This window comes from Haplochromis burtoni, unplaced genomic scaffold, assembly GCF_018398535.1.
Source record: "Haplochromis burtoni strain Fernald_Lab_line unplaced genomic scaffold, NCSU_Asbu1 Contig_92, whole genome shotgun sequence".
In the NCBI taxonomy this organism is placed as follows: Eukaryota; Metazoa; Chordata; class Actinopteri; order Cichliformes; family Cichlidae; genus Haplochromis; species Haplochromis burtoni.
In genome coordinates, this window is record NW_024582453.1 from 758,980 (window position 1) to 781,390 (window position 22,411).

The 22,411-nt window shown below is 39.5% G+C and overlaps 1 protein-coding gene across 21 annotated transcripts in view; it reads right to left on the bottom strand.

Annotated features, from left to right (window-relative positions):
* ptprk (protein tyrosine phosphatase receptor type K) overlaps positions 1-22,411 on the bottom strand; it is a 105,581-nt gene that overhangs the window by 44,743 nt on the left and 38,427 nt on the right. For all 21 annotated transcript variants that reach the window (XM_005935374.2, XM_005935375.2, XM_005935376.2 and 18 more), the window contains 7 exons: positions 18,297-18,419; positions 12,462-12,622; positions 11,160-11,211; positions 11,003-11,061; positions 6,022-6,103; positions 4,456-4,571; positions 2,806-2,980 (listed from right to left, as the gene is read on the bottom strand). In XM_005935374.2, the coding sequence (XP_005935436.1) occupies positions 2,806-2,980; positions 4,456-4,571; positions 6,022-6,103; positions 11,003-11,061; positions 11,160-11,211; positions 12,462-12,622; positions 18,297-18,419 (768 nt within the window). The remainder of the gene's footprint in view (positions 1-2,805; positions 2,981-4,455; positions 4,572-6,021; positions 6,104-11,002; positions 11,062-11,159; positions 11,212-12,461; positions 12,623-18,296; positions 18,420-22,411) is intronic.

Consider the following 22,411-nt stretch of genomic DNA (forward strand, 5'->3'; position numbering starts at 1 on the left):
AAATCACTGTATAATGTGACAGTATTTTATTCATCTGGATTTTGGCCAAGCTGCAACTCTTTGAGTTAAACCCCACAAATTAAAACTGTATAAATGGTTAAAGGTATTATGAGGGCGGTTTTAAGGGGCAGGTTGGCTTTGATAGTTTGTCACTGGAGTAGATGTCCAAGCTGTGTGCTCAAGTGTACAAAGAGCCCACCCCAGGAGTCTGTGCTCTAGGTTCTTTAATGGAAGCTCTGTTGTTTATATTGCAAAATATTTAGCAGTTAGCAGTTATCTGTGTCTGAGCAACACCCATGTAGCCTGTGTTTACTAAATAGGCTTGGTAGTTAGCTAGTAACTTAGCCGTCATATGCTTTTATATTTCAACAAAAGGGAAGAGAGGCGGAAATGTACATATAAGAAATATCTTGGAATCCCCTGTCACACCTCTCAAGCTCCCAAGACACACCTCTGTTTAAAGAAATGTGATTCTTTTCTTTCATCCTGACAGTCTCCCCACATGATAATGGCACATCTTTGTCATCTACATGTTATAAATATCAATAGACTATTCCTGTGAGTAACCTTAGTGGGGCAATTTCACATCCTACAGTGAGCCACTTTAAGGCTTTGAAGATGAAACCTGGGTAATTTTTTATGTATATCATATTTGGCACATCCATATGAGTTCTCCCTTTTCCTGTTTTCCTATAATCTATATAGATGATTCCTCAAGTAACAGCCCATTCCCAGCAGTTCGCCTGCTAGCTTAAATTTCACAATAAATAAATATTAAATATCAAAATATTCAGAGCGAAAATATTAGCAATGCAGCAACACGGTCCATATTCATGGTTGTCAGTGTCCTGCAGGAGCCTCAATTATCCAACAAGCAGACTTTTCAAAAAGTGAAATAAACATATTCTCTGTTTCTTTGATTTCTCTCTGGTTTTCTTCTCACATCTGATATTACCAATAAATAAACATGAGGCTCTTCTCCTCCCACATTCATACATGCAGTCCTTATTATTTTATTGTGATATCTTTCTAACGACCAGATTCAAGATCAATATTCATAATCACCAAAATTCCGTCCAACAGTATCGTTCAACAGTATCAGTATCGTTGTTAAAAAAACCAAAAACACTGGCTGGTTATGAAAGACACAGCGTTCTCAGTGCACCGTCTTGAACCTGAATCTATTTTCATACATGTAGATTGGTTCCTTTCATGTTCGGACACATATCTCCTGCTGTGCGAGTTTCTCATCTCATTCCTCTTTCCCTTCTCGCAATCAAAAAAAGATGTTCACGATAAATAAACATTAGCCACTTACGTTTTCCTACTAAATCAGCAATGTCCTGAAGATCGCCTTCCATTACTGGCTGATAATCCTCATCAATAAATAAATAAAAATCTGTTTATGGTTAGGGTCATGTGACACAGAGAGTTGAACCTCTATGCCAGAGAGTGTAAGAGCACCTTTATCTGAGGTACACCATCTAATATTCATGGCGCTCGTTCCTGCTTTGATTTCTTATTTCTTTCTGCTCTGACATCTCCTATGCAGAATAATAAACATGACTCTGCTCTGCTGTTTACATATTCACACATATTCTTGATTCTGATATGGATATTCTTTGGATAATGAGCTATTTACATTTAACTTTTCTCCACCAACTCCTCTCTTCTCTTTGCTCTTCCTTCCACCTCCCCACCCTAACCACTCCACCCCCCTTCTGTCACTCCCATATCATTCTTTCTGAATCTCTTTCGCCTTTACCCACCCCAATCTGCCCCCACCCCACCCCACCCCCCGTGTGTCTCTCTGGGAGATGAATTGAATATGTAAGCTATTGGATGTGAATGAATAAAGCATCCCATCTCAAACACACATTGGTGACACCTTATTAACCACATGTCAGATGCACATGACAGCTGCAGCGCACGCACACACACACACACACACACACACACACACACACACACACACACACACACACAAATACACAGATTCCATTCGCATACACTCAGACACAGCACGCCCATGCTGGCATAGACAACAATTGAGCTATCTCATCCTCATATAAGCATCTACACACACAGACGGAGCATTTGCACCCACATTCAAACACAAGAGTAGCACACATAGATCTACATACCCTCCCTCATTAGCTTATATTGTGACTTTCATTTTATCAGTCAGTCACAGTGTAACACAAAGTTGATCATAACAAAAAAAACACACAAACACACAGAGAGGTCAAGAAAACAGCTAGCCAGGGTACATGGAAGCACGTAGGATGTAACTCAGCATTAACCTTTTAATTACAGAGTTAGTCTATTATTAAATCACTCTTTCATATGATAAGACATCCTCTATATCAGGGCTGGACTATTAATTTTCATAAGGGGCAACATCATGAACTAAATATTTTGCCCTTAAATGAAGCTTTAGTCCAAAATCACTCGTTATTTACTTCGTGCTGCACTGGAGTCACTGTTGACTGTCCAAATTAACATCACTGAATTAAACTTAATTACTTAGCTAATGATAAAATATGCTATTGGCAGCTGTGATTTAAGCTAACAAATTTGATAAATGGCTCAAGCTCCTGTGAATCCTGATTTTGTTTACTTCTGTCTGACTTTGTTGACACACTGTATTAAAAATTAATACACTGGGAACTTTCATTGTACGTCCAAGAATTCTTCAAAAAAGCTTATATATAAATATACTACTATCAGATTTTTAAAAAAGCAGCAAAGAAGTTGACAGAAAATCTATTAAATAACCTTGAAAATGTTTTTCAAAATCCTCACCTCTGACGATAAGCGCAGCAAAGTTGGACACCCCAGAGCCGCGCTCTGACTGGGTGACACAGCGATACAGATCTTGATCTTGATTAGTGACTTCTTTGAGGTGGAAGGAGGCAGCAAACCGTCTGTGGTTGATGTTTTTGGTCAGAGCCACTGGAATATCTTCTCCATTTCTCCTCTACAGAGAACACACACAGACAGACAGATCAGGTGTTGCAGCGGGTATGAAGGGTTAAATGGTCAAAGGAGCTTGCAAAGAAAAGCGTCTGGACTTTAAGTTACTTGAAGACGTTTCACCTCTCATCCAAGAAGCTTCTTCAGTTCTAAGGTCAAATGGTGGAGAGTCCCAGATATAAACCTAGTGGGAGTAACCCCCCACAGAGGGACAAAAGGACCCCCTGATGATCCTCTAATCGCCTGAGCCAAGGTGTGAAACTGGGTGTGGGTCCCAATCAGCCAGAGTTTCGGGTGAGTTCATTGTGAAACCTGGCCCCACCTTATCATGCGAATTCCTGAGATCATTGATTCCTGAGATCACTCGAAACTCTGGCTGATTGGGACCCACACCCACTTTCACACCTTCAGGGGGTCCTTTTGTCCCTCTGTGGGGGGACACTCCCACTAGGTTTATATCTGGGACTCTCCACCATTTGACCTTAGAACTGAAGAAGCTTCTCGGATGAGAGGTGAAACGTCTTCAAGTAACTTAAAGAAGTACAGACGCTTTTCTTTGCAAGCTCCTTTGACTACGATGACCTGGATGACTGAGAACCTTCACAGACGAAGGGTTAAATGCCTTGCGCAAGGTCAGCCAGCACTGACCACAGACACGTGCGCACACACTCGTGTGTGTACACACTCTCATCCCCCTCTGCTTCGCTGACAGCAGGTTTGAAGGTCATGACTACAATAGAACCATAATGAAATCAGCAGCTATTAAACTCTTAATCATGTTAGCTGCTAGATGTATGGCCTGAAGTCAGTCAGTGTGACTGTGACTGTGTGAGTGTGTACTTGTGTGTTTGCGCAGTTGACACTTTATAATTGGACATACAAGTCCTAAGGGTGTCACATTCAGTACACTCTTTGTGTTGTTAAGTAAATAAAGCTATATACTGCATATTTATATTATTTTACAAGGAACTGCTCGCATTAATCAGCACAAGAATGCAATGACAGATTTAGCAAGACCTTGCTCATTTTCATTTGTACTGCAACTTTATGAAGACAGAGAGTCATATAATGAAGGGAAAGTCTGTCCCAATTACAGAAAACATGCTCTTAGTTGAGTCCAGTGGTATAAATTTTCTCTTAACTTATCAAGCCTTTCTGGCTTTAAAGTTGACTTTCTTAAATATGTTTTTAACTGTCATATTCTGTAAAAATAAATAAGTACATAAATGAAATCCATTCAATAATGTTGTATTTGGGTACACTAAAATGAATACCACTGTTAGATGTGACAAAACAGGCTGTTTTTGGATCTGGACTTGAAAGGCTGCGAATATTATTGCAATTTAAATACTGCTAGTTAAATAACCCCATAATCATAATTAATCGTTTAGATCTGGTCTTGCTACAAATGCCTTGTAGAACTTGTTGGTGTAATAACAGCACACCACACACGTTTTGCAAATGTTTTCTTGGTTGTACCTGTAGCCAGAGTTTATTGTTTGAGGTGTCTCGCCCCGTGGCGATACACTGAAAAGTGGCATTTTGTCCAGCGTTCACCTCCACATCCCCAAGGCGCAGGAAATGAGGCGATTTATCTGCAGGAAATGAGGTCAAACAAAGAGGCGAATCAGATTAGGTTTACAGCGAGGATATATGTATTTGTGCTTTAAAATGTTTTGATTTTATTCCTCTCTTTAAAATGGAAATGAGGTGACAAAACGGTCACCTTATCACAAACACACAATACATTTCAGGACGATGGGCCACCCTGAGGAATATGTTCATTTTTGTCATTATTATGTTTTACTGGACCACAGCACAGTACTGACTTGCCATTGCCAGGTAACAATAATGCCACCTTCACTACATGTGACTTGACATAGCTTCCAGTTCTTAAATACCATGCTAAGATAATGAAGTAAGCCTTTTTAGACCCTGAAGATGCAGTTCAGCCGTGACATCTTTATTCTGGGGATGTGATTGCAATCATAGATAGCAGCTCCTATGGTGAATGAAAACACACACACACACGGACACACGCTCACAAACACACAAGCTCACACATGCACGCATGTGAACATGTGCACACACACACAAACCCGTGTGTCCAGAAATGCAGCTGTGAGAATGAATGCTTCCACTGTGGAGACTAAGTACTAATTCCTTTTTAAATACTTGCTCCTTCCTATTAAGGGCCCCGCTGCTCTGCCTTTAAAACACCAGGGATCCTTTTTTCCCTCCCATATTTTACAAGATTTCACATCCAAGTGTAGAAATGTGTTTCTGACTCATATCGACAACTTGTGACAGAGACAGGGACCACAGGGACACCACGACCCCACAAACTCTACAAGGGTTCACGACACTTTATTTTTATGACTTATAATCAATAGAATCCATTAAGAAACAGAATTGTCCTGGAAGATTTCAGTGCTTCTGCTAGATAGATAACAAAAACAGCTGTAATAGTTGCCTCTCCAGGAACATGCCTATGGCTTTAGATTAACGGACGACCCTTCTGTTAACAGTTTGTCGTCACAACACTTTTTTTCTAGCCTCTAGTGGTAAGGAAACACTCAAGCAAAGAAGAGAGGAAGACTTGAGACGTACTGAGAATTTAAAAAGGATCGCAGCCCTCATCTCTTTCCTGTCAGTACAGAGACAAGAAAGCTACTGTTCACTCTGTGTGTGTGTGCACGCATCTGTGTGTGCTTGTGGGTTAAAGAGAAAGAGCGAGAACTGCTGAGTGGTCAGAATCTTCTCTCTCCATGATTGCCCTAATACTGTCTCATTTCCCGCTTCACTCTCTCCTATTCCCCTCTTTCTCTCTGTGTTTCCTCCACTCTCCTTTTTTTATTTCTCTCATTTTTCTCTACGACTTGCCTTTCTCCTCTTGCCACATCCCTCCTCTCTTGTGTCACCTTCCCACTTATCTACCCATTCAAGTGCAACAGAAACCATCCCAGGTACAGTCTAATTAGTGGCCAAAGCTATCAGCGTCTATCCAGCGAACTAGGACTAATTGCTGGCATGCTAATGACTCACCGCATGGGTAGCTGAGCACCTGAATGTCGTCTATGGCGATGAAGCCGGCTTTGCTGTCCGAAACCTCAGCTTCAAATATGACCTGAGAGAAGAGAGATAGAGGAGATTTACCTATTGCTCTCCCAATTGCAGTTTAAACAGTTAATATTAACACTGAGATGAAGATATCCTGAAATAACATCTTTTTAATGTGCTAATTAATAAATTCCCATACAATTAGCATGCACAATTACTGACAACAGCATTTACAAGTAGCACACAAAATGCTTGAGCTTGAAACCTTGAAGAAGTTGAATTTGCAAATGTAACAATTTGTGCACATAAACCGTGTATCAAAAACAGAAAATACAACAACAGGAAAAACAAAGTCAAAGCCTGAGAGAAAATAATCTACAAATGCTCTGTTTGCAAATCACAAGCCCCTTATGGTTACGAAATCAACTCTTTAGTACTGTTACCAGATCACAAATTGGTTTGATGCATCCTAAGTGCAGTGGAAGCTGCAAAGTGAGACTATTGCCATTTCAATTTGTTGTGAATATGAACAATTCAATCTTAAAGCAGGCTGAAAGTCACCGACAGCAGCTGGTGATGTGCTTTAAACTGGATAAATTCAAAACCGCCACCCTGAATGCCGCTGGATTTATAAATTCTGCCCAACACGGCAGGGAGGATAAATGAGATACTTCCTTATGGATCATAGTAATCTCTTTGGGTACACAAAAATGGCTGCTAAAGAAATTATAGTATATACTGAAATCCAGTGTGGTAAGTCAGAGAGCAAAGGGCTATGACCTCTCTGTTTGTTCTTTTTTCCTCATGCCTATTTTTGCTTTCCTTTCCTTTCCTGCATCTGTCTGTTTTCCTTATGTTGTCAAACATCTGTGCATGTAACACATGATGAGAACTTCAGCAAAGGATGAAAAAAACCCCCCAAAATAAATACATGAAATTCAATTTTCTTTTAGCTATGATAATAGTGTTGGCCTTGGGAGTTAAATTCAGTAAATCCATTGTACTGACATCCATGTTCCCCACAGGATAATTCCTAATTTCATTTTTGTGCTACCAGCAGGTCAATGATTGATAAATACTTCAAACACACAGAGTCACACATTAGAGGCATGGGAGGCTGCCATTAGCTGCCTTTCTACTGCATGAACAGCTCTCCGATCAGCCATTTAAGCCTTTTTCTTCATAGTGTTGGAAGATCCACAATACTTTAAACGTTATGTAATATTTGCAACAATTTTGACTGTGATGCCAAAAGCTATGACTAACCAAACTGTAAGACCAAAATCCTTTGCTGCTTGTTTTTTTTAAAGGAGTTTAATCAACGAGTATGTATGTAATGCACTTTTAGTTTCCCTAGAAAAGCTTCCAAAAAAACCATTACTTCATGGTATAGGCCGCCTTAAAAGTGCTGGATAGTTGGAAACAGCTCATTCTTAAGGGTAGAACTAAAATGTGATTTGAGTACCATGACCTGGTGAAGGTAGTGAAAGTTTCAGCGTTATGGGAATGGCCTCGGATGAACTGGAAAAACAAACCTGTCGTGCTTGTTTTGATTCCCTTGGGGAATGGAAACGCACAGTGTTTGTTAATCCACCAGGACTTTACAAAGTATTTAAATGTAAGCTGATAATTGGGCAAAATAGATTACCCATTACGATTTTCATGTATATATAACTTTAAAATATAATGGGTGACCATTATGAATCTGATGAAAATAAAAAAAACAATCTGTGGACATTCTTGCCGTGAACTAATTTCTCATGTGTTAGTATTATTGCTTGGAAGAAATAAGCAATCATGGCTGAGTAGGCAAATTACCTGCTTAACACTAAATAACACTGGCAAGCTAAATTTGTAGATTTTAAGTGGAGTCATAACAGTCAACAGGTGCTTCAACCTCCCTGCAGCTCACTAAGGATCTGAATTAGGAAAATCCACCTCATCGTAATCTCTCTCTTCTTCACTTCCTCCTCCTTGTCCATACGTTAGCCTTCCCAAGCCTTTTTCCCCTTTCTCTATTTCTCGCTTGCTGTCTGTTTTCTAACAGTGTTTATTTAGAAAGGAGCACCTAATGAACAGAAGAGAAGGGACAGGAGGAGAAAAGAGGAGGTAGCCATCAAAAAGAGAGGCAGAGGGAGAAAGAGAGCAAGGCAGTGAGCAGTTGTTGTCATTCATCACCTGTAAAAGGAAATCTGCCGTGAACTGTTTACCCACAGCTTATCATCTCCTGCTTGTCACACTCTCCCCCTCTCGGTCTCCCTGCCCTACCAATCTATCTTGTCTCTCTCTCCTATCATCTTTCACTCATAGCTCACTGCGGAGCCCAGCAGAAAGACATCAGCTGACTTTTAATACCTTCATCTCCGTCTTTCCTGTCTGCCAAGCTTTCCTGTCTGCCTGCCTCCTACACACCTGCATGTAGGTGCATGTATAAAAACATATAAACCAATGTTTTATGTTTATGCTTCAAGTCATTGAGGACGAACTCGGGTCACAAGTCTGGGCAATGAATGTTCCCCAAATAAAGTGAATAAAATGAATCCTCTCAAATTATCTTAATACTTTTTCTTCTTACATAGCCTAAAGGAAATTATTTAATATAGACATAATACTTAAATGAAATGTGTGGCTTAGGGCTGGCTCTTTACCAGCCTGCTATTCAAAAGTGAGATTAAAAAATCTTTAACAACCTTTCTGAATTTGCAGTGAGTGGAATCTAACCCACAGTATAGTCTGAGGTTTGTCTGTGGACATTTAGCTGAACAAATTATATCTTGGTTATGAACTTGTTTGAACCTGACAGAGAATGAAAGACTGAGTACACAAGGTCTGCCCATTGGTGTCCAATTAAATTTTAGCATTTAGGAACTTTAAAAGCAAGAAACTTGACATCAAACTTTTAAACATTTTCAAATCTCAGGTCATCTCTTTTGGCAGTGAAGCAAGTCTCTGCAGTCAAATCAAAGATTATAATCAATTTTTTGAGCTGGTCTTAAATCTACACTCTGCTAATGTTTGTGTACTCATGAGTGTGGTATTGAAAGGATTTTCATCATGCCCAGGGACATGTGGCTTGGGGGCAAGTCATTTTACCTTCTTGTAAAAGTTAATTGTCTACCATAAAGCCATTTGAATTCATATTCTTATATTGGATTGTGGTCACCTCTGATACATACAGGGGGTCAAACACTCACTATCTGACCAATCCAATCAGTGTAGAGCAGGTTTATTGCTTTCTGAAATGTTAAAGCCTACATCATTACTCCAGAGTACGTCACTCAGATACAGTTTATGCATGCATGGCCATTGAATCAAACATGTTTAACCTCCTAGGACCTGGCGTCCACATATGTGGACATCACATTTTGGGTTATTTAGACCAAAATACTCAATTTTGCTCTACAAGGGCCTGATATCCACTTACAAGGACATTATACTGCTACTGTTCTATCAAAATTTTAAACGAATATCCTCATATGTGGCTCTGATTTTTCATAAAAACAAAAATAAGGTAAAAAAAAAATCTGGTAATTCTTTGTTTTTACATTCATTGGGCCCCAATATGCCCAAATATCAAAGAGAAATTAAAAATGCATGCTGTGGAAGAGTTCGGGTCTTAGGAGGTTAAAGCTGCAGGGAAGGAACATTTTCATGTGACTTTATAGCCCAAAGATTAATAAATGTAAATTGTGTTTGGGCACTGTTTCTGTATATATATCATATGAATTAACGCATAAGGTAATTTAAGTTCCTGTGAGAAAATGAGTCTTAAAATATCTTGTTTTGTCTGACCAAGAGCTCAAAACTCAAGATTTACTGTCATGTTTAAAAAAAGATAAATAAAAACAAAACACATCACTTAAACCACCAATCCTTGGAATATATTTTTACTCTGATATCAAACTGTCACCAGATATTATTATCTTTATATAAAGTTCTTTCTTCACTGCATTGTGGAGATCTAGAAACGGTTAAGATTGTTAAGTTTTCAGTTGAAATAAAGAGCCAAGAAAGACAAAATGTTTAAGAGGACTACAAGGTCTTCTTAAACTGTGTTATGTGGCTTTGTCTGCATTTCATACGTGCATCTGTTGTTGCATGCGACAGGTCTTCCCCTGGTGAAACGAGTCTCATTACAGCTGAAGCTAAAGTGCTAACAGAGAAACATGTTCCAACATGATAAAATAGCTTCATACTTTGAAATCCAATAACCTGTTTCCCAGCCTCAAAACCTATATAATCCTTGGCAAACCTGGATGATTATGTTCCAATTAAAACATGTTGACACACGAGTTTCATGCTGGTGATCTCCGCTGAGGGGGACTGGGCTCCAGATGGGCCATTTGGAGGATGTTCTTACACTTTGCTTTATAGTAATATTACACAGTCCTCTGGCTGTGTGTGTTAACATGATCAGTGTGTGTATGGAGCTACAACGCTCAGCCTGTAACGTACACACATGTCTGAACATCACCCAACGACCGCGCACAGATCAAGTTGACTGACATAAATTAAGAAAAAGGAAGAGACAAATATGCACATAAGATCAGTATAATGTAACCTACAACAATATTCCCGCAATAGATTTTCCTATGTGAATCTCATGTTCAGGGTCAGGTCAGACAGCTGCTCATTAAAAACACATAAACAAGACCATAGGGCAATAGCAACAATGTCAGTGTCCAGCATGGCGACACACCCCTATGCGTGCAAACACGTGTACACATAAACACACACCCGGCTGGTCTTTCTAAGTGTCTTTCTAGCCTAATCGCCACCTCCTGAGCCTCAGTCAACACAAATAAATCAGCTGCCTGCCTCACAGCACGTGTATGTGTTTGCCTTTATTTGTGTGTGTCTGTGTGACATCTGCGTTTTCACATCAGTTCGACAGAAAGTAAAGAAATATGCATGATAGTGGGATGTTCTAACTGTGTAGTTGCTGTTTGTTATTTTACTGATTTACCTGATATTCATTAGGCCAGAAGGTGGAAACGGCAAGTTCGGCTCTCAACCACTCTTTACCTGGACAACGACATCAGGGTCAAAATAAGCCATTATAAGGAATAATGCATAAACGCTGAATTGAATCAGATTAAGCACTGCTGTGAGCTGGTCTTTACCGGTGTAGGACGTCACATTCCATATAGGGTTAGCCAAGGGACCCTTGTTCACCTAGAAATCAAACAGAACCACAATCAGTCACAAAATAGTTTACACAAAAATGAACCTATAAGCATGCAGTGCACTGCAATTCATGATTTATCCACAGAGGCCCCTTTTACATTCCAGTCAGGCATCTTTTTCTTGGTTTATTACAGCTCACCTGGCTCTAGCCAGGAAATTCCAAAGAAACTACAATCTAATCTTAATGTGTTTTCTAAGAACATTCACACACAGAAAAAAGAAAAGAATAGGATCAGGAGACAGAGGTGTTATGGAAATAACTGTGGAATAGACTGCCAAAGCACCAGATATGTGAATGTACTTCTCCATATTATTTAAATAAAATAAATAACAATGTTATTTTGAAATAAACGTGAGACTGCATGTGTGTTGCTTTAAAAATCATGTTTAATTGTGAAATGAAAGTGTTGGTTAAAGCAAGGCAATCAGCAGCCTCTATTGCATGTTAGCTGCAATAATTGCGGGGATGTTTCATAAAACTAAAACCAAGAATTTCCAAAAAATCCAGTATTCTTTTGCTTTGTTTTCTTCTGTCCTGTTTTGTTTTAAATGGAGAGGCTTTGGTCACCATCTGCTTTTGTGACAAACAAACTCCTTTAATTAATTTAGAATAATGCAATCCAGCTTGGGCTCTATAATATGTAGCCTCAGAGAATGTACACTGCTGTATAGTGGCTGGTGGAGGTGTACATTTGGTCTTGATTCAGCTGGTTTGTTTACTAATTAGAAAAATCCAAATAAATATAACTGTCAGTTAATTGAGGTCTACTATGTTTTTCTGTTTTCTGGCACATATTAACTCTACATAGCTGGGCATAAACATGGCCAAAGTTGCAAATAATGATGTCACCATATGTGCAGGTAATCCATGTGAGCTAACAGCTCTGTCCCTGAGTTGCTTTAAACTAGCAGTTTTGCTAGCACTTTATTTTTTACTCTTATATCTGGATGATGTCAGAGAGGGCTTACAACATCAACGGGCTCTCTCAGGTAAACATCTGCCGTTAAAACTTATTATGAGGGCCAGTAATGCTCAGATAGTTTCAGATCCCAGCTAAAACAATGGGCTGCGCCAAGACCCAGTATAAGATAAAAAAGGATTATTTTAAACTGTGAATCATCCAAAGTCGCACTGGCTCAGAAATAATAAGAGGTAGTTGGGAATGAGCATCATAGGGTCCCTTAAGACAATTAACTACTACATATCCAATCTACTCTACTAGATCGGATCTCAGTACCTTCACCAGGACGTTGAGCGTGCCAGGGCTGGAGCCATCGGGGCTACTGAGGAGATAGTTGAAGTCGATACAGTGAGTATCATTCTCCTTCATGACTGGCAGCTGAAACCTGGCTTTTTCTCCAACATCATACTGCGAGACGTCAACATACATGTAGGAACCTGCGTGAAAGGAAAGAAACATAGGACTTTAACCACAGTTGGAAAGCAAACAATGCAGCAATTTTAAATCTGACCGGATCAAGACCAATGAATTGCTCATTTTGTTTGCAGCTGCTTGTGCTTGTGCCAACACATACCTTCAAAAATTCAGTGCTTGAACAGACTAGCAAGGATGCCCTCTGAGGGGCTAGTTAGTGTGTAGACAGTGAAACTATGACTGCATTTGCCAAAGAGTGGGCTGTATGTACCGAGCATCCAACCGCTTCTGTACAAGGTTATAACAGTCTAAAGTATTTAGAAACTTTAAAATAATATTTTGCACTGATTTTTGTTTGTTACCTTCTACTCAGCAGTCCTTTTAGAAATAACGGAGAAACTGCAGCAGTACATGCAGCTGAGCAAGTCTATAAAAGTGACCTGGCACAAGGTTGGAAACAAATAATAATAATTGGAAGATGTGCAACAATTGGAATGACGCATAAAGAGGAAACTAAATGTCTGCAGCTTCTTCAGAAGAAACCAGAGCAATACCTGGAAGAAGAATGGATAAATGATGCACCACTTTTTAATATACATAAGTGACTAAACAATGCTTTTATGGCAGGAAACAAACTCTGCTGTATCCTCATTTGAGGAACTGGAACCTCCAAATTGTCACAATAGATTTCGCACTCTGATTTCATGATTAGTGGTTGATTTGATTTCCTAGCAGTTCTCTGGGCGATGCTTCTCTGTTTTCACTTCTGTTGTTTACGTTATTCTGGCCCCTTCAACACCGAATTCACACACAAATCAGTTACTTTTGTTATGCTAACACAATGGCACACTGGAGAAATGTTTCATTCTCTACAACATCAGCAAGCCAAGAATAAATATACTTCAGGTACTTCGCTAGCCTACTGAGTACTATACCATGACAGCATGATACACCATTATAGCTGACTGAAGGGAATAATCTGGCTGTACCAACAGGACAGACAAACTGTCCTTCCAGATGTTCTAGTAATCAGCTCAGACCCGAACCAGATGTTGATGCAATGAAATATGATAAAATGTGATCCTGCTCTGCATGATGTTTAATCTCACAATCTCACATTAGCTCATCACAAATTCACAGAAACGATCCCATGGTAACGATTAAGTCTAATTCCTTGAAACGTATATTGTTATATTTGTTTTGAATATGCAATTCGTATTAATCACCTATGAAGACAAATGTATATTGTCATAAATTGGATATCTTTGGGTTTGAAATTCTTGGCTATTGAAATTCATTCATTTGCAGATGTAATCCTAAATAGAATAGAATAGAATAGGACAGTATAGAATTAAATACAATTAAATAAAGTCAAATTGGATAAAACCCTACATTCTATAAAATGCCCCTGGTTAATTGTATTTGCATATTAGACTGTACATAATATGTACTATATAATGGTTTCTAGACAATAGCGCTTATCACTTATTGTTTAGCTAATCTACTGTGAGAAAACACATCTCTCTGCAGAATGGAGCAGAACATAACAGGCTTTGAACGGATGCACACAAACATGTGGAGGCACGGACATGTGTGCGCACATGCACACACATGCACATCAGCTTCTCAGTACCCCAGTTATCGTTTTGGCTGTTCTTTTCTTTTTATCTCTGCGCTTTTTTCTGCCATGCAGGTATTAGAATAATCTCACTTCTTGGTTCTGAATGTCACAAACAAAACCCGAAATGACTCCAGCCAAACTGGACTACAGCCAATCAGACTGGAAACAAAACAAGGCCGGCACCGATTTCCTCTCTATCTAAATCTGCTGCAAAATGAACATATAATGGACATCACTCCCTTTATTTTGTTTTTTTCATTTGTGCCACTGACGCTAAGATGGTGACTTGAAAAAAAGAGCCTTTAAGATGGCTGCCAAGATGATGTGCCAGCTAAAAATACTCCTATCAGTCAGAGACCCAGATATGTCACAACACAAACAACGTTGCAAAATATAACCTTTAGCACTTCAGCTAATCAAAGCGCTGCCTGCTACAAAAATATAACAGGAAAAGGATTTAGTATAGGTTGAAAACAGCTGAGTAATATGTGACAACAGTGTCTGTTTACTGAAATAATTCCAACATATATTTTAGAAACCACATGAATATCAGTCGATTACACCAGAACAATGACAAGACCTAACCTGGCACAAAAGCTGCATTTGAAAACATGAGTAATAATGAAAGACTCACTGCACACAAAACTGATGCTACACCGCTACACCCATGCTAAGCAAGCACCTTATGATGCCAAGAACATCTGACACTTGAGGTTTGTTTCTAAAATGGCTGATTCTTTTGAATGGCTAAAGTCTAAAATGGCCGGTAAAAGGGTAATGACACAAGATAATTAAAGATGAGACTAAAATACCGCTGTGATAGCCTTGAGCCCCAGATATGTCGCAACAAGAACAACAGTAGCAGGGCAGACTGGGGACAGTATTCTCCAGCAAAACAATAACAGCTAGCTGCTGGAATAACAGCTAATGGGGTATTTTCATTTTTAGCATTTTAAGGCGCCAATCAAGATGCGTGAGATGTCAAATACCCTTCCACAGTAACACATGCTCTTCATTCATAGGAAGGAAGATCACTGCACAGACTACAGATTATGTAGCCTGGAGTCAAACATGGAGTTAATTTCATTTTTTCTTTTCACTTCAAGACACAGCTTGCATCTCCAGAGGCCATGCTTAGTTTTCTATACATATAAGCAACAGTGGAAATTACATTTCCACTCCCTTTTCTGACTATAATTCATTATTTTATTATGCATTGCCTTATAATTCTGAAATTTAATTAGCACTTCTATCTTAATTTGTTGCTTTAAAAATGTCCCCATATTGTTATACTTTTTAATTAAACTGCATACTGCTTTTGTGAAGGTTAACACTCACGTCTTGTAGGAACTGTGTCATAAAGGTTGGATTTATTGGTAATTTTAAGTATTTTATAACGGTGTTGCTGCCTTCTTCATTATTTGATCATTATTAAAACATTTAGTGCACATGAGACCAGCTTTGGTGCATTTTAAATGCCTCCCCTCCTTATTAGATAGCACACACTGATAAACATGAGAGACATGGAGAGAATGGCATGCCAAATAGGTTTTGAGTGGTACTGGCTGACAACATTATGAGTCAAGAGTATCTGCTTTAGTCCACTGAGCCACAGGGCCCCTGCCCATGAATGTTCAACTGGCACAATGCACATTGCCAGAGTAGCTTGTAGACCCTGCCATGGTGACTAGTGCCAACAGTGACCCCCAGAGACATTACATAGAAGAGTTTTATCTCTTATTACAAACACTGCCAAACTGTCCCTGCAATGTCAGTACTGCCATAAGCACAAATGGTGATTAGCAACTGGCACAAATCATTGTGGGTTATAAGGAACAAAAGTATCATTTCTGTCACTGCTATAACTCTAAAAGGATTCTGTGTAACTCCCCTAGTAGATGACTCCTTTTATTCTGCCCTTACCTTTGACAAAATAAACCCACTGATGTACTAATCAGTGAAAAAAGTCACTCCCAAAGCTCTTTGGGAGCTCTTAACAACTCCCCAAACAATGGGATTGGTATTCCTTTGTTTTCAGGGGTCAGAACCCAAAAGACTTTAATGCCACTCCTCTTAAATCAAGCCATGCCCTCAGGGAGATTGTAGTTAGCCAGACCAGAGTATTAAATTACTGGTGGCTAGGATAGCTTGAGAAAACTATTCTAATAATAGACATTACTAAAGTTTCCCTGGGCATGGCACTTAAGCAACCAACTCAACCCCTCACCCATTTCCCTTAACTCCTTCCAAAAAGAAATCTAGCCAAGTGCTGCATCTGTAATCCCCTCTAGCAACCTCGTTTTCCATCCACTGCACCACTGTTCCACACCCCACTGGCATTATTAACACATCAAATGTCAGTTCATGCTCCCATACCTTTAGGCAAGGCTCTGAACCTCCCCTTTAGCAACCAACATCTCCAAACCATTAACCTGCTCTGCCATCCCCATGCCCCTGCTCGTTCCACTAGCTTCAACAGCCATTAATGCTATGTTAATTGCAGCCATTACCTCTGCACTCTTAGGCAAGGTATTTAACCTCTTCAGGCTGCCAACGCTGCCCTCTCAGCACAGTGACACCACTTGGTATTAATAATGCTAAATGATAGACTTTGGCTTTGTACCACTGGGCACCACACTCTTGTGTCAGTGCTTAATTATATGCAAGACCACACATGCACGACACACAAAGTGGGTCTTTGTGTGTGAAAATTGTAAAAAGTCGGCTTTTAAATGAACCTTTCTCTAAATGTCAGCGAGCCTGGGTTGTCATGAAGATAAGTCTGAGAGATAAATAACAGCACTGCATTGTCATGGAAACAAAATCATAATCTTCCACAACAGAGGAAGAGGATAGGTCAGAGGAAAGAAGTGGTAAGAGAAGAGGGTGAAAAGAATCAAGGTAACGTGAGATCAAAAAGAAAAGGAAAGGAAAGGAGAAACAATGCTGAGAAGCAAACTATGTTTGTGGTGCTACACTGCAACACAGTTTCCTTAATGTGGTTAGGTTCATACTTCCACTTGACATTCTTACTCTGTGTTTTTTTGTAAAGCTAGTTACCATTTCAACATTGCATAGCTGGTTACTGTTATAACATTTTGGTTTTAACATTGTAAAGCAGGCAACCTTCCCTGTTCCCTGCCGTTGATTAATGACCTCATATTCTGTTAATTAGACCCTCAGCCCTGAGGCAGAAAGATTTAATTTCCCCTTCATCATCATCATGAAGAAAAAAAACAACTGATTAGAGAGGAGAGGAGAGGAGAGGAGAGGAGAGGAGAGGAGAGGAGAGGAAAAAGCACCAAGAACTTGTACAGTGATATATACATATTCCATTAAAGTAAAAGTCAGTCAATCAGCTCCTACTTCAGCCAGAGTACAAAACTAGTATTATCAGCAAAATAAACTTAAAGCATCAAAATGAAAGTGTGTGATCTGCAGAACACCGATGCATCAATATGTAAGAAGCATTTTGCTGCGGCAGCTGCCCGAGGTAGAGCTAGTTTTATACTGCATACGCTTCGGTCATTTAGTCCAGTTATTCCCAGCCTAGGGGCTGACCCCCTCCAAAAGGGAGCAAACTACATCTGCAGGCTCATGGAATGATTAATTGAGAGGGGAAAAAGCTGCTCTGCAAAATTATTTTTGCTTTTTTGAAATATTGGGTAATTCTGCATCAGAATTAGGCTTGTATAGTTGTTTAAATGAAACCACCTGGGAAAATTAAGACAAAAAATGTAGCTGCTAACAACTCACAACTCAGTGAAACATTTTTTAGGGGAAAGCAACCAAAAAAAAAAAAAACAACCAAAAGTTGCAAACCGCTGTTCATAGTTCAGTATATACACGATGTGATTATCAGAAGTTGACTGATATAGTTGGGATATAGCAGAGCAGTAATAATCCTGCATAATAAATGTGCTGCAGTAATAAGAAGAAATTACATCTAAAAAATGGTGAAACTTGAAAAAGAGCTCAAGCACTTCAAACTGCATTAAACAATAAGCTGCTTTCCACACTTTGAGGTGATGAAGTAGGAGATGACAAACATGAGGGGAAAGGAATTTGAGCTTCACCTTGTGGCAGGTGTGGTGAGACATATGGCAATTCCTGGGTGTTGATGTGCGTCCAGTCAAAGTCATCGTAAGGATCTTGTTGGTAGTCACATTGAGAGAAGCCCTCATCAAATGTACAACTTCCTGCAGAAAAGAGAAACAACAAAACGTAGTTAAATTTACAAAAAGACAAAGATGAAGTTTGTTGCCTTGACTGAGTAAGCGAACACATTTTTTTAAACTTGACTTTGAGTCATGTTTCAAACCTTTCTTTTGTGCTTTTTTATATGTGTGCGGTTGTCTCAGCTCATTAAAAAACCACCAAAGTCTGAGCTCCGACACTTATCACTCAGGGCCACTTAGGATCACCTCTGACTCAGCCAGCAGAGCCTTCAGCTGATCATCTGAGCCCATCACCACAGCCTTGGGACAACCATGTGTGAGCTGACCGCCTCTGGCTCCGCCTAAACAGGAAGTTGCTCTAACACAGATAGACATCACTTGTCCCTGACAGCTAACTGAACCAATCAACTTAAAATGATATGCAGTTTGTTCTGGCTATATTGCTGATAGGAACAGCATTCAGGCTACTACTTGCTATCTGATTCATTGGCCTAGCAGTTATGCGCAGCTTGTGTTAATAAAATGGCCAGAAGAGACGTGGCTAAGAAAAGCCAAAATGCCATCTGATTCAAGTCTCTGGTAGTTAGTGGTCACAGAGACGTGTCCTTTGTGCCCTTTTTTTATTTTCCACTGTTGAGATGGATAAAGTCTACTATGAAAAATGAAATCACAATACATTCATTACAGTTAGACATCTATATTCACGTTAAATTATGATGAAACGAAACTGTTTGTAATTAAAATGTTAGTAGGCGCTCGGAAACAAATACTGTAGCATTTAAAAAGATCTTAAATATCATTTATAAAAAGCAGCCACTGTTTGCCTTGATTATCACTTGACAATGACTTTGTTTTGGCAAGATTTAACCTTATTTTAAAACCTCAATTTCATGAAGTATAATAGCATATTTATATTCAAATCACTATACTACAAAATAAATACACAAAGGAAGAAGGAATGAGTGAGCAAGCCACCATGAAGCACTATCAGCAACCAGGACTGCCAGCTACATAAATCTCCTAGCCTTCAGTTAGCGGTGCAGCTTTGCTACCTGTGTCCTAGAGCAAACTGTGGTGGCTGTGATGGAGAGCAGAACGACAGGCCCTCAGATACCCCACTGATCTGAGCTCCCGCTACAGAGGCATACCAAGAGGTGACAGCCGCCGCCGGAGGAGAAACAAGTTAACATCAAACTAAGCGACTGTCTTCAACTGCTGGCTGCACGGCTGGCTGTGACTCACAGCCTTGGCGAGGCACTGGATCACATTCCTCTCGGCATCATTCTTTAAACCAACCTCTCTTCGTGCAGTTCAGTTCACTCCCATTCAGTTCAATTAAGTCTTTGTCACAGCAAGTCACCTCCGGTCACTATGCAAAAACATGCAGGGACATGTGCACACAAAGCACAGCAAAATAAAAAAAAAACTACTACTACTATACATTAAATTAGATATAGAAACTCTTTGTTGTTGTGCACAGCATTTGTGTGTTTTGTTTGTGTAAAACTCCTGTCTTCCGCAGTGTGCGAGTCAGTTTGCATCTTGCTGTCATGTAACTTTCTCTGCATGTGTTAAAAATGTGTTTTTACATGCATGGAAGTATCCCACATCTACAAACCTGCATGCATTCAAACCGAACACTGAACAAATAAAGAACTAAACACCCAGTGCCATACATCACACATAACAAGTTACACAAATGGACTGGAGAAGAAGAAAATGTTGATCTGTAAAGTGAAGTGTAAGTGTGTTTGCTGTCCCTGACTGCCTCCATACAGTGTGGTCTGGAAAATAACTTCCTGTTTTATCAAAACTGAGTGACAAAAATCAGAAACACAGCTTCTTGTTTCTTTGTGTAGTTATTACTCTATACTATGTATCTCAGCAATTCTTTTGACTGGAAACTACAATGAATGAATGAAATCTGTAATAGCTTGTTTTGTCAGTTTTCTATATATCATACACTGCTAGGTTGTGACACTGCAGATGCACTTAGCCTTGGTTTACCTGCTTCAGCATTTGTTTAGCCCTTCTTTTATTCACTGACACTACAGAGAACGTACAATAGCAGCTTTATTCAGGTTCTTCTGTGGAATTTCTACCTTTGAGTACAGAAGCATTTGATTTAAACAAGCTGTGTTTTAAATGTGTTTCATGAGTTTTTAATTGTGTACACATAAATGCCCAGCATTCCACTCGGCTCTGATACAAGCCGTGGTACAAGAGGTATTTTACCTTGGCTTAGCAGTGAAGAAAAAATGTCCTAGTTTTAAATTCAGCTTTACAGGCCATATTAAATCAACATTTTCAGTTGGAGAGCACTTCTCTGTCCTTGTTTGCACACCTCTGAAAGATATTCACTCACTCACACGCACACGAGACGGTAACATACTAAACAAAATGTCTGTTTTTGTGTGTACGCGCTGAAAAGGGGCCTGCAAAAACTAAATATGTGCGAAAGTGTCTGCACATACACAAACCTCACGCTAACCCGCCCACGTTCTCAGTTAACACTTCTCCCTTTCCTAAATGTCCTGCCAACCTAAACCAACACACACATCAGCAGACACATGCATCTGACAGCAAATCCTTGTTGCCAATAATGAGATGAGCAGACTTTGAACTACTCTTTTGCCTCAGCTGAAACACTCAGCAGCAAAATGATGAGCCATGTTTTGCTCAAATGTTGTATGGACTTGAGCCAATCTGTTTTTTTATACTTTAACGTAATGTCAAATGTCAAGAATTACTGCCCTCTATTTTGTGTTTGGTGTGCTCTGCTAGTGGTAAATGCTGAAATTAAACATGCAGTAATTGATTTCTTGGGTAATAAGGGCAGCATAGCATCAACTTTTAAATTGATGTGGTAACTTGTTAGTGAACAGATGCCTGTTTACCCTTCAGTAGATAGTTAGCAACATCATCATTTATTCCGAGTCGACTTCTGGCCCCCTGATGAATGTAAATTTGATATTCACTCTCCTTTTTAGTTCTGACTTTGGTTAGCATTTCCCTCTGGGAAATCTCTGGCTTCTTAGCTGCTAAAAGTATTTTCAGCTAGCCGCTACTTCTGCTTGTCTGCCTTTTGTTGCTGAGCAGTTTGTGAATGTTGGGTGTTTACGGCATCTTCAGATGAAACAGCTGAATCTCGTGACCAAAAACAAAGCAATGAGTTCACTCAGAGTGAAAACAAAACAGCTGAGCTGCTGACTGGAAAACCAAAACAAGCTCAAAGACAAAAGATGAGGGGAGCAGAACTATATGGATCGCTGGCTTTGTCACAAATAATGACCAGCTTTCACGTTCTCATCATTACTGCTCGGTCCCCAAATATTGTCCTCCTTTTTTTGTACATCATATTGTTTCCTCTTCTATTTGAGTCTATGGCAGCTCTTAGAACTGTATCATAAAAAAAACTGAAAGGCACTGTTGCCATCTTGGATTGTGAAATCGAGGATTGGCGAGTCTTCTTTGGAACACCACACATGCCAAATTTAAAGAAGCTATGACCTCAATTTCTGACATTTTGGATCCTTAGCTATAATGAATTATATGAAATACTTCATATTAAATATTGAAATATAAATTTTTTTCCCACAGGTAATTATTTTTTCCAGTCTTTGCCTCTGATTAAGAATGAAAAAAAAAATTAATCCCAAGCTTAAGACATGCCACCTTCCATAATTCTCAGTTTTCTTTTCAAGCTTCTCTAAAAGCTTTTCCCAGCCTTTACCAGGACTGCAAAAATAATCTTCAGGAAGGGCCTGACAAAAAAATTAAGAGATTGATTTTGTACTTTTCAAAACGCTTTGCCTTTTACACACTGCAGTGTTGTCAATAAAAAAAAAACACCCAGCACGCCCCTGCGGGCGGTTTATCCTTCAAGCTCGGGTCCTCTACCAGAGGCCTGGGGAGCTTGAGGGTCCTGCGCAGTATCTTAGCTGTTCCCAGGACTGCGCTCTTCTGGACAGAGATCTCCGATGTTATTCCCGGGATCTGCTGGAGCCACTCGC